The sequence below is a fragment of the Gadus macrocephalus genome, chromosome 22 (assembly GCF_031168955.1).
Source record: "Gadus macrocephalus chromosome 22, ASM3116895v1".
Classification (NCBI taxonomy): domain Eukaryota; kingdom Metazoa; phylum Chordata; class Actinopteri; order Gadiformes; family Gadidae; genus Gadus; species Gadus macrocephalus.
In genome coordinates this window covers 14,379,964-14,391,486 of record NC_082403.1, presented here as the reverse complement: position 1 = coordinate 14,391,486, position 11,523 = coordinate 14,379,964, and the positions used below count along the sequence as shown (strand labels likewise).

At 41.0% G+C, this 11,523-nt stretch overlaps 2 protein-coding genes and 1 long non-coding RNA gene across 4 annotated transcripts; 2 read left to right on the top strand and 1 right to left on the bottom strand.

The window, feature by feature from the left end:
* Positions 1–968: 968 nt before the first annotated feature.
* On the top strand, positions 969–2,595 carry LOC132451290 (uncharacterized). The gene is made up of 6 exons (XR_009524031.1): positions 969–1,346; positions 1,460–1,531; positions 1,737–1,771; positions 1,950–1,984; positions 2,162–2,213; positions 2,382–2,595. It is a non-coding gene; the product is annotated as an uncharacterized LOC132451290 (long non-coding RNA).
* Positions 2,596–5,349: 2,754 nt separating this feature from the next.
* c22h6orf47 (chromosome 22 C6orf47 homolog) lies at positions 5,350–8,534 on the top strand. Of its 2 annotated transcripts, none has more exons than XM_060043659.1 (3): positions 5,350–5,579; positions 5,777–7,115; positions 7,503–8,534. In XM_060043659.1, exon 2 carries the CDS (start codon positions 6,208–6,210, stop codon positions 7,108–7,110), a length of 903 nt encoding a protein of 300 aa, XP_059899642.1. In that variant the 5' UTR covers positions 5,350–5,579; positions 5,777–6,207; the 3' UTR covers positions 7,111–7,115; positions 7,503–8,534. The 2 variants fall into 2 exon arrangements, with proteins under 2 accessions (XP_059899642.1, XP_059899643.1); XM_060043660.1 differs by having other exon boundaries at positions 5,777–7,119.
* Positions 8,535–8,787: 253 nt separating this feature from the next.
* ppp1r11 (protein phosphatase 1, regulatory (inhibitor) subunit 11) lies at positions 8,788–11,434 on the bottom strand. The gene is made up of 3 exons (XM_060043661.1): positions 11,300–11,434; positions 10,869–10,977; positions 8,788–10,404 (listed from the first exon to the last, which is right to left on the bottom strand). Exons 1-3 carry the CDS (start codon positions 11,375–11,377, stop codon positions 10,220–10,222), a joined length of 372 nt encoding a protein of 123 aa, XP_059899644.1. The 5' UTR covers positions 11,378–11,434; the 3' UTR covers positions 8,788–10,219.
* Between the last annotated feature and the right edge of the window lie 89 nt (positions 11,435–11,523).

The following is an 11,523-nucleotide window of genomic DNA, read 5'->3' as shown; positions in this document are numbered from 1 at the left end:
TAAACAGTTAATTAAAGATACACTCTTGCTACAAAGTATTTACAATATGGAGGACGTGTGCAAAATTGCAATCATTGAGAAAAAGTGAGTCCAGTGGGAAGAGTTTATTTATGGGGAGTTTGAGGTCCTTCTCTCATCATAACACGTGACTAATCTAGCTGCTGTGAGCCCCCATTGAGCCCCCCCCCCCCCCCCCCACACACACACACACACGCACACGCACACACACACACACACACACACACACACACACACACACACACACACACACACGCGCGCGCGTCTTGTTGTCAGTAAATGTATGGTTCCAAAGAGAAATAAATTGTTATTGTCATTCGTTTGATTGGGTGTGTATATTTTTATTGACTATTGTTTCTTAAAATAATCGAAAAAAGTACATTTCAAGAACCGCAGTCACAAGTTTAAAACGCATAACCAGACCAAAAGCTGACTATGTCATGTACTCCTCTAACCAAATCTAGTATTCAAGCACAGGATTATTACTTATTCAACACAACAAATTTGTTTATTCACATGACAGTGATTGGATGACGGATCAGAACTGGAAAGCTCCTCACTACATCCTGTAGGTGGCAGTGCGGACTCGCTCGAAGAACCAATTATAGCCTACCAAATAATTGAGGAATGGATCAATAGCGAACCCTAGTATTGAAAATAAATGCAAATTCAATATTAAAAATAGTATACTAAATATTTCTTTCATTTTAATTAATATAAATAAATGCTAGGAGGCTGCTTCGATTAAAATGTCTGAAAAGGATGATCTACCCGAACTTGTAATACAGACACATATACTGCAAATCTAAAGGTACAATCGTTCTTAACACAATAAAACAATCCTTAACACAATAACCCGTAATATACATAAATTGAAAAGGACTTTTCAAACGGCAAACAGAAGGACCGAAACGGACCTGCCAAGGACCCCGTATATAAAGGCTGCGGGACAGTTTCCTGGGCCTCTTGGTTAGTGGTTTGCTGCCGAGGGACGTGAAGTCAAGGCACATACTGAGATAATAGTAATATAGACCGGGTCGTGACTATTACTATCACCATTATTCAATTATCCACTGTAAGGATTCAGTGGGATTGTGGTGAAAATCTAAACATGCATGTCGGCGTGTTACCACGTGGCGGAAGGAGCCCACGTGTGCCCGCTGACTGCTGCTGGGGGACGCGACTGTTTACTAAAAGCGGGACTAGAGTTATTACAAATAATGACCGTGCGATATGATGGTGAAGAACTACTTTGAGTTAAGCATTTAGCAGTGTTTCAACACTGCTAAAGAATGCAACAAAAGCCATCGTATTCAAATTTGATGCCGGTGAGTTAAGGATTTGTGTTTCTGATAAATGCATTGTTTATCATATTCGATATGTGCACTTTAAATGTTCACACGTATGTTTCAACCGCATTCGTCCTTTTCTTGTATTGCAGAGTGCAGACGTGAAAGATGGCCGCTACTGGTTCAAGACTCATCAAGACTCCCTTGATGGTGTCATGTTACCGGTAAGTCAGAATCGGGTTAATGATGGGTGTAGTAGGAGTAATGTGCTATAATGATGAATCATTTGACTAGAGTCTCTGACTATTTCATGAAGTTCTTACACAGTACGCTGAAGATGCACGACTGGCAATTATTTTAAAATGTTTCAAATGCTGCTGATGCTAACTGAATTTGCTTTTCTCTTTTGATCAGGCTGGACTGGACCAGGCTGGACTGGACCAGGCTTGCTGCCCAATGCATCTGTAAGTCCCACATGTATTTCTACAACATTGTCTCTTCGATCAGTCGATGATGATTTGTTAAAAGGTTCTTCTGACAAAACATGAAGCTTACTCGCAGCGCACTGAGACATTTAAAAAATGTTAACCATTTGGTGGTCACACAACTAGGGTCTAACTTTGCTGCCTTTTATCGTTTCAGATTGAAGATGGTTTGAAGCACGCATCATGTGACCGGTAAGTCTGAATCAAGTTAATGATGACGGAGAAATGTGCTTTAATGATGATCACTTGACTAGAGTCTCTGACTAACTCATGAAGTTCTTACACAGTACGCTGATAAGCACGTGCTGGTTCTATTAACTTGGATGTTAAATGCAGTTGATGCTAACGTATCATCCTTGTCTTTCACAGGCTTGAAGTGAACATCTGGATCATTCTGATGGAGCAGACTTCATTACCCTCTGTAAGTGTACTTGCAAAAACTTTGTAACCTTTAGTCTGTCGGTGATGATTTGTTATACGGTTCTTCTGACTTAAATGAAGCTTACTCGCAGCGCACTGAGACATTTTAACAATTTTAACCATTTGGTGGCGGTTACACAACTAGGGTCTAACTTTGCCTCCATTTCAGGTTGAAGATGGATTGAGGCCCATCGTGGGGATGTGACCAGTAAGTCTGAGTCAAGTTAATGATGACATAGAAATGTGCTTAAGTGATGAATCACTTGACTAGAGTCTCTGACTAACTCATGAAGCTATTTCACAGTACGCTGACGAGCACATTCTGCTTGTATTAACTTGACTGGTTAATTTGTTGATGCTAACCAATCGCATCCTTGTCTTTCAAACAGACTTGCAGTGAACATTTGGATCCTCCAATGATGCACACCTCCTTCCCTTTGTAAGTGTAATTGCTACAACGTTGCCTCTTGAGTCAGTCTATGATGATTTGTTATAAGGTTCTTCTGACTTAAATGAAGCTTACTCGCAGCGCACTGAGACAGTTTAACATGTTTAACCATTTGGTGGAGGTCACACAACTAGGGTCTAACTTTGCTGCCTTTTATCGTTTCAGATTGAAGATGGTTTGAAGCACACGTCATGTGACCGGTAAGTCTGAATCAAGTTAATGATGACGGAGAAATGTGCTTTAATGATGATCACTTGACTAGAGTCTCTGACTAACTCATGAAGTTTTTACACAGTACGCTGATAAGCACGTGCTGCTTGTCGTAACTTAAATGTTAAATTCAGTTGATGCTAACGTATCATCCTTGTCTTTCACAGGCTTGAAGTGAACATCTGGATCATTCCGATGGAGCAGACTTCATTGCCCTCTGTAAGTGTACTTGCAACAACTGTGCAACCTCAAGGAGAAATCTGTAAAATGGATCTGGGATACATTTGGAATGACGAGTTAGAATGTTCGTTTGGGAGCAAAACGGCGCATATGGACGCATTCTTAAGTTTGCCGTTTTTAGCCGACTACCAAAACGCTATGTCTCAAAATAAAAACAAAATCGCTATTTTAAACCACTTGCAAGGCTAGAAGTAGCCTGACAATACCTTAGTATAATAAGGGTCTTAACATATAAAAGGCATTGATAACTTTGTAAGTGTACAGATGTTTATTAACAAAGGACATTATACACACAATACCATCAGTAGTTCACCCATCGACTCCATCTTGTCTTTAAGACTCCATAGGTAGGTTGGCGAACACAGAGCTTGTGACATCCGTAAACAAAGGGCAAGCTCCCTATCTACTTATTGAGTCTTATCGACAAGATGGCGTCAACGGGTGAACTACTGATGGTATTGTGTGTGTATAAAATGTCCTTGGTTAATAAACATCTGTACACTTGCAAAGTTATCAATGCCTCGTTTAATATTCCAAGACCCTTATTATATTACGAAAGAAGTGTGGGGCTACTTCTAGCCTTGTCAGTAGTTTAAAATAGCTATTTAGTTTTTACTATGAGACATGCCCCAATCGTTCCAAGTTTAAAGCGGTTTTGGTAGAAACGGCTAAAAACAGCCAACTTAAGAATGCGTCTATGAGCTTTTTTGCTCCCAACCGAACATTCCATCTCATTATCGTACTAAACATATCCCAGATCCATTTTACACAGGATTTCTCCTTTAAGTCTGTCGGTGATGATTTGTTATAAGGTTCTTCTGACTTAAATGAAGCTTACTCGCAGCGCACTGAGACATTTAAAAAAAAAAAATAACAATTTGGTGGTGGTCACACAACTAGGGTCTCACTCTGCTACCTTTTCATTTCAGATTGAAGATGGTTTGAGGCCCATGATTGTCATGTGACTGGTAAGTCTAGTCCTGGGTTAAGATGACTGTTGGTGTTACGTGCTTAAGTGATGAATCACTTGACTAGAGTCTCTGACTAACTCATGAAGCTATTTCACAGTACACTGACAAGCACGTGCTGCTTGTCTTAACTTGAATGTTAAATGCAGTTGATGCTAACCAATTGCATCCTTATCTTTGAAACAGACATTACGTGAACATTGGAATCCTCCAATGGCACAGACCTCCTTCCCTCTGTAAGTGTACTTGCCACAACGTGGTCGCTTCTATCAGTCGATGATGATTTGTTATAAGGTTCTTCTGACAAAACATGAAGCTTACTCGCAGCGCACTGAGACTGAAGCCATGTTTGGACGATTTTTGTACACCGTGTTCTGTCAACTAAAAATGTATTTGCCTTTTTGCAGATGTATGAGACCTGGCTGAGCAGGAGCCACTTAAGGGATGACATCCAGTAAGTTTTAACTTTGCCTCAGCTTCGGATGATTAAAACTGATATGCTGTAATGATGAATTCACTAGACTAGAGTCTCTGACTATCACCCATGAAGATCTTTCACAGTACGCTGACTTGGCATACCGTAGTCGTTCATTCAAAGCTGTTCATTGTAATTTGTACTAATGATGTATTTTCCCTTTAATAGACTAGTAACGGATCAATTACAAACAGGAAACGACAAGCCTGTGTTGACTTGTGAGTAGCCCGCTCCTATCAGTTTGCGGCATATACCTGGAGGCAGCATATTCGTATAGTACGGTTTCTGCAAATGCTCAGAATTGATGCTAAAAGATGTATATATTTTTATGTCTTACAGGTGCAGTTTTTGGAAGACTAAAAATTCATCAAACTCAATTAAGAGGTGTTATGCTGATGTGCTGCCCGACACCTCTATGAAATGTCCTCTATTGAATCTGTCATATAATAAAGACTTTGATTAAAAAATCGAATTGTACTGTTGGATTGAACCATTGGTTAGTCTTGACTGGGGTTTTCAGAAATGAACAGTTTGTGAAATTACCTTAAACTGCATTTCAATAAAAAGTTACTAAATCAATTGGCCTGTACAGTTTTGTGAATGCTATAATTTAAGTTTTTGAATTATGGACGAAGGTTTTAAGGCGCTAGTAACGCAAATGTATTTGCGATTTTCGCATTTTTTAATTGTATTTTATTAAATGCTATATTTAAACCCAAGGCTGGACAATGTTCAGATCCCCAATGCCTTGCAGTAATGTGACTTAAAAGGAACGCCTCCAGCAGTGTAGAGTTCAAACCGGATGCTGCTTTAGTTTCCGGTAAGGTGGGAGCTGGTCGTATGTTGACATGGCAGTGAGTCCCTCCTGGCCGTCATTCTGACCGGTCCTTTCTCATGGATCATCTGTCTACACTAATTCTAAAACTTTGGACAACGATTGGTAGATTATAGCCAAATCGTAGCATTTCCGTCATGCTTTAATATAAACCTGATGGTCCAGTCGATAAAATTACATCAGTCGGCAAGGTGAGTGAATAGTTTCAGACGATTCGGTTGTAGAATATAAAGCATAGCAACTTAAACACCTGGAAAAGATCTACCCTTTTCCTTGGTTACTGTTAGAGGTGAAAGCTAGTCAGTGCTCGGTTAAGCTAGCTAATTTTTTTTTGTCAACGTGGCCATTAAAGTCGAAATCTTGTTCTTACTGACTTTTCTCCTGACAGGAAAGAGGACGGATCTGCATGAAGATCATCTAACATCTGACGGAGCTCCTTACTCATTAGCTCCTCAGCTGCTGACCTTTATTAACACAGAGGACCTCCCGCTGACAGTCGTAGGTTCCTTTATTTGTCGGGGTTTGGATTGGCTGAAATCTTCTCCTGGAGAAGAACAAAGGTTTTCGATCCACTCAGAAGACCACCTGTTTAGAGGCCATCGTGTGGGCATCCAGGGAATGTGTTCGGATCGATGTTTGCTTTTAGTTTAACGCCGATTGATAAGCCCTCTGCCCCCGGCGTCTAACTCGCCTTCACAAGAAGGAACAGTGGAGCCGTTGTCTTGGCTGACAAGTAAACACTGAGCGATCTAGTCCACTAATAAAAGGGACATCATTTTTAGAGTTGGTTAACAAGATTTGAGAACACTATTTTTGGAAATGACAGCTGTAATCGGAAAGGTGTGGGGTTGGGTGCGTCCCACGTTCTCATACCGTCTGTGGGGTAGAAGTGCCGAGTCAGAAAATACCTCAATAGACTGTGTGACAACTGAGAAGAGGCGCTTCTGGAGCCTCAGTAGTTTAAGTCCTTGGGACTGGGCTAACTATAAAAAGGACCAATCAAGTGGAGCAGAAGAGTTTTGGGAGGCCCATGAGAAATTGCAATCCGTGGATTTGACAGATTTTGGGGCAGGAAAGCAGGAATTGGGGAAAGTCGAACATGCCCCCAGTTGGTGGAATAAGATCATACCATTCTCTTTCTCGCCAACAAAAACCGAATTAGGTGGGCTTAGACGACGGAAATGCGAAGAGGCATGGGACAATGATGCAGACTTCTCAGATTATGGAACACCTCCACCATCCCCTACACCCCCTACTCTCACCCGTGTGTGGTCCACCATTGGCCTGTTTGTACACAGCTGGAAAGGGGAGATCTTGCCCGAGCATTATGAAATCTGCTTCAATTTCCTGCGCCACCTCTTTGACCTTGTTGTGGTTGGCTTCCTGTGGACCGTGTCCCCGCCAACCAAGCTGATCCTGGAGGTGCTTGGGGTCCAAGGAGCGTTGAGGCTGTGGCTTCATGGGATGGCAATGTTCTTTGTTTCCACGGTTGGGATGGCGGGGCTGCTTTGGGTGATCCAGGAGTACCTTCCTCAGTTTGCGCTGCTCTTTGGCATTGCACAAGCTCTGGTCATCTCTGTCAGTGTGAAGCAGAGTGTGATCTTGGGAGGAGAGCTGGAGGAGGACCAGGAGGATATTCATGAGGGGGCCAAGGAGGGTTTGAGTGACGATGAACAGCATGATGACCACCATGGCTCTTCAATGGACACGGCACGGCACTGATTCAAGTAGGTAAGTTAGTTTGATCATTCTTGATACAAAACTGTGGAGTTTTTTTTAGCTGCTACGCATTTTCATTCAGTAAGGCCTCTACTTTCATATAAAGACACAACTTTCTCTTAGTGGCGTAACCACCAATGATATGGGAGTCAGTGGGGCTTCTGTCCTTTAAATCCCAAATGATAGGGTTCAAATGATATATTGTTGTGATACTTACCCGTATGACAAATTATTATCAGTGACGGGAAAGCACACTCTAGCTGATATAAATGTCATTTGTTTTCCTGGCCGCTTCATAATAAGTACAGTGTATAGGTGAAACTACAGTATTTGCATGTTTTTTGTTTAATAATTGGTGACTTTATTTAAAGTTTTTCCGCCCCCTCCTCCCACAGGCGTCTTCTGGATGCAAAATGAATGGGTGTATTATGGGATACTAACTCAAAGATGTAATAAAACCACCTAATTGTTTGAAGTGGATTATCGCCAAGGAGCAAAGAAAGCCCTATGGAAAACATTTCACTGCTGGACTGAGGCTTTAACGCTGTGCTTGCTTCACCTTATTCTTAACACGACCACGGTACCTTGTTTAAACCAAGCTTTGATAACAAACGTTGTGGACGGTTTTAAGTGATTTCCGGTCGGCCCTCAACCTCTACAACAAAAGGAGGTTCCGTGGTTGTTTTTCATGGTCTGCTGCATTTTTTTTTTGTCTGTTAACACTACATACCAGCACTTATTAATACATGTTCTTGTACAACTTATGCAGTAACCTGTGCCATAACATTGTGTGATTGATTATTGATGGATGTCTGATTACACATTTCTGGATCTAAGTGATGTAACATGATGGGTTTTGTAATCATGTGTGTTTCTATTAATATATATATATATAGGTAATGAGGCCATACAATGATTAAGGAAAAATAGCTGAATACCAAATGCGGACTTGGTATGCCATAGCACATTTTGCACACCACACCTTTTTCTAAAATTAAGGAATTCAAAGTACCTGGTATTTTCCAATCGCATGGGCCTCTGATCTACCTGTCATGTCAACAAGCATTTTAAGTTCTAAGCATGCATCACACCTGTGGTCTCTTTATGTAACAAACCAGTGCAATGTTTTGTATTTGTCTTAACACCAAAATACTTTTTTGCCTGGTCTTCGTCTTACTACTACAATTGCCTTGTAGGGAATGATATTTTTGTAGTATTTCTTGATACCCTTTTAACTTCTAGTGCTGGATCACTGTAGAAACGGACAACTAGAGTTATTGCCTTTGTAACACATTGGTTATGCTTGTCATGATATAAAGCAAGTAGGAATCTTTGGGGAAATGTAAGTGTGTCCTGAATTAAATCATATTATGGAATTTCACAATTGTACAATCGTTCATGATAAATAAAATGTTTCAATTTTTTTTCTACTTTGAAATTGTATTTGTTTTAATTATGTGGAAACTACAGGGCTTTGTTTATGGGTAAACTTGTCCCCAGATAGACTTTGGATTTAATAGTTGGTTGCCTGTACCCATCTCCCTTTAAATTTTAGTTTTTCAATTTATTAAGGCAATTAATTTACTTTGAGTATGTAGTGCTCGTGAAAATACCCTAGCGAAATATTTACAAATGTTTTCAAGAAACATGAGTCTAATTCCAATTGACCAGACATTTCGATTTCAGTTCAAAACCTTTATTCACTTTAAACCCGCTCTAGATTTTATTCTGGTATATACATGTGTTACAAGTACAATGTTCATTGGTGACGATGTGTATGACATTTATGCAATCCACGGTTAGATATCAAACATGAACAGGGTTGTTTTCATTGGTTTAGCCAGCCATGCACCCAAAGCGTTGCTGTTTTTATCCCATTAGAATTTGTAGAACAAAGAATTGAAACCCTAGAAGTGCTGCTTGTTTATTCACTTGTCAATCCTGAATTTATTTTCTGAAGTACACAGCACTAAAAGCACACAAATCACCAGCCTCCAGCGCAATAGACAGCTTTCAGATTAATACTGCAATGTTGAATTCTTCATAACCATGCTGGGGCGATTAATGGCAATGTTTGGCGAGTGTCTTCAAAAATAGAACAGCACAAACAGATTAAAGGTATTACTGACTCATCCACACAGTTGTGCTGGAACAAAAGCACAAATGTGTTCCAGCCTCTTCAAAATATAACACCCTGGTTGATGACATTCTTCTGTCCTGTTTCAAATGTCTCATGGAAAAGCAAAGGGCATCAGTCACCTTGATCTCCCTCAGTGCTGCATGGTGATTGAGCTCCTTGGCATGAGACTGGACACCTAGGACAACCATCTCCATCTGTCTTTACACACCGTAGATTGTCTACACAGGATTGGAAAATGCCTACTAAAATGCGAATTAAAAGCAACATAATTTGACAATGAAAAAAAATATTATTTGCTCAGACAAACTTTACATGGCACATGGAGTTGCCGGAAATGGGAGCATATAATACAGATTTGATAAATTGACCAATGATTCAAATATATTTTACGGTGCTTTAACTACAATAGGTAGTCCAAATTAGGGATGCACCGAATTTTCGGCCGAAAATTCGCCGAGAAGTATTTCTGTTTTCGGTTTCGGCCAAGAATTTTCATTTCGGTGCATCCCTAGTCAAAATTTTATTTTAGACAGTGTTTAGAAGGTTGACTGTTTAAGAGTAAGACCATCAGGTTTGTATCGGATTTCCCTCAGTTAATAGTGAAAGGGTTTCCATGGACTTTTTAAAAGAAAACGACCAAAAGAGCGGCAACTCACCCGGTCATTTCAAAGTTACAACACATACTATAGCCACTGCATGGTGGGTATAACCAAATAAAGCATCATTACAAGCAAATAAATAAGGTCATCTTTCAGAAGAAAAAGGAGAATTTGAATCAATTATATACACAATTACTTGTGCACCCCCTCAACAAAGTAAGATAGCTAGGTGGCGCCTTTTTGAAGCCACGAGGGCTCCTAACTCTGGCTGCATAAGGGACTCGTGACATAGTGTAACCGTACCGAACAGAAGTGAGCGCAGTGTCATGTATGTCGCTGCCGTGGTCAGGTGTGACCCCAGCACCTTAGGGCATTAGTGGGCGTGGGACCCCCCAGAGCCCTGGGGGCCCGTTGTGCCAGGGCCACCAGTCTGTGCGTGGCCGCCCCTGCTGTGACCAAGGATGCAATGTGCGCTGCCGCAGCCCTCGTCGTCGTCATCCCCCTCGCTCTCAGAAGATGACTCTCCAAACTGCTTGGGCTTCTCGTACACACAGCAACCTAACAAGGAGGTCAACGTTGACATTTTTTACCTGAATTGCAATTAATTGTGTTGGAAGATATACAAACTGCAGTTTAGTACATATATACATTAAGGATGCTTCCATACATAATGCAACATTTTTGTCCGACTGGGTTTTTGATGCTTTGTGCATTACAATAAAACATGTTCTAAGATATATACAGAATAAGTTAATGTAGCTGTAATAATACATTGGGATTATCATATCAGGAAATGATCAGCGTGTGTTTGGGTGTATGAAACAAAGACAAAGTGTGAAGCATTTCAGAATTTATAAAACTGCTTACCGCTTTGAAAGACTACAGATTGAACCCTATCATCCTATCCATTACAGTCCTACAAATAAAACAGCCGACACATTTACTTTCTTTAAAGATAAGCTCACAACATCACGCTACATTATCTTCACTGCATGAGCAATGAGGGGGAACGGACCACTCACATTTTGAAGACCTTCTGCCGAGGTGTTCGTTGTCCACCGTGTCGCTGGACCACTCCACCTTCTTCTCGGTCTTTCTCTTCCGCAGTTTGATAGTGAGGCTTCTGCCCTCCTTTTATATATGAACATGGGGAGACATATTGGTTTAATGCAAGCATTTTGATCTTTGTATTCTCTGTATATCGCCTACGTGTATGCATTCAAGGAACATGGCAGGTTTTTACTGAGTAGCATGAAAAGCCCTCCTGTATAAACCAATACCATAACCCCAATCTGGTTAATATGCATGTCCTGAAAAAACGGATTATTGGTCGATGTCGTAGAGCCATAACAATTGTCTCATTCAACAGATGAAAAAGACACTTAACACAATTCAATGCTATTATTTTATCAATACTATCTCCAGATGAGTGCAGCGTATGGAGGCGGTGTACCTGTTGGGGCGGTGGCGGGGTGCTGGTGGAGACCGTCTCAGTGATCGTCTCACTCGACGTCCCTGGAACCTCCGCCATCCTGCACGCTGAGGCTCTCACTTTAGCCGTAGTTGCGGGGCCTGCCGTCGCAGGAGAACTTCCTTAAAACTGTCGGTGACCGAAAATGGACGTAATCAGGTGTTCTTGCGACCACACTACTCGTTCCGGTTCCTTAAGGACGACGC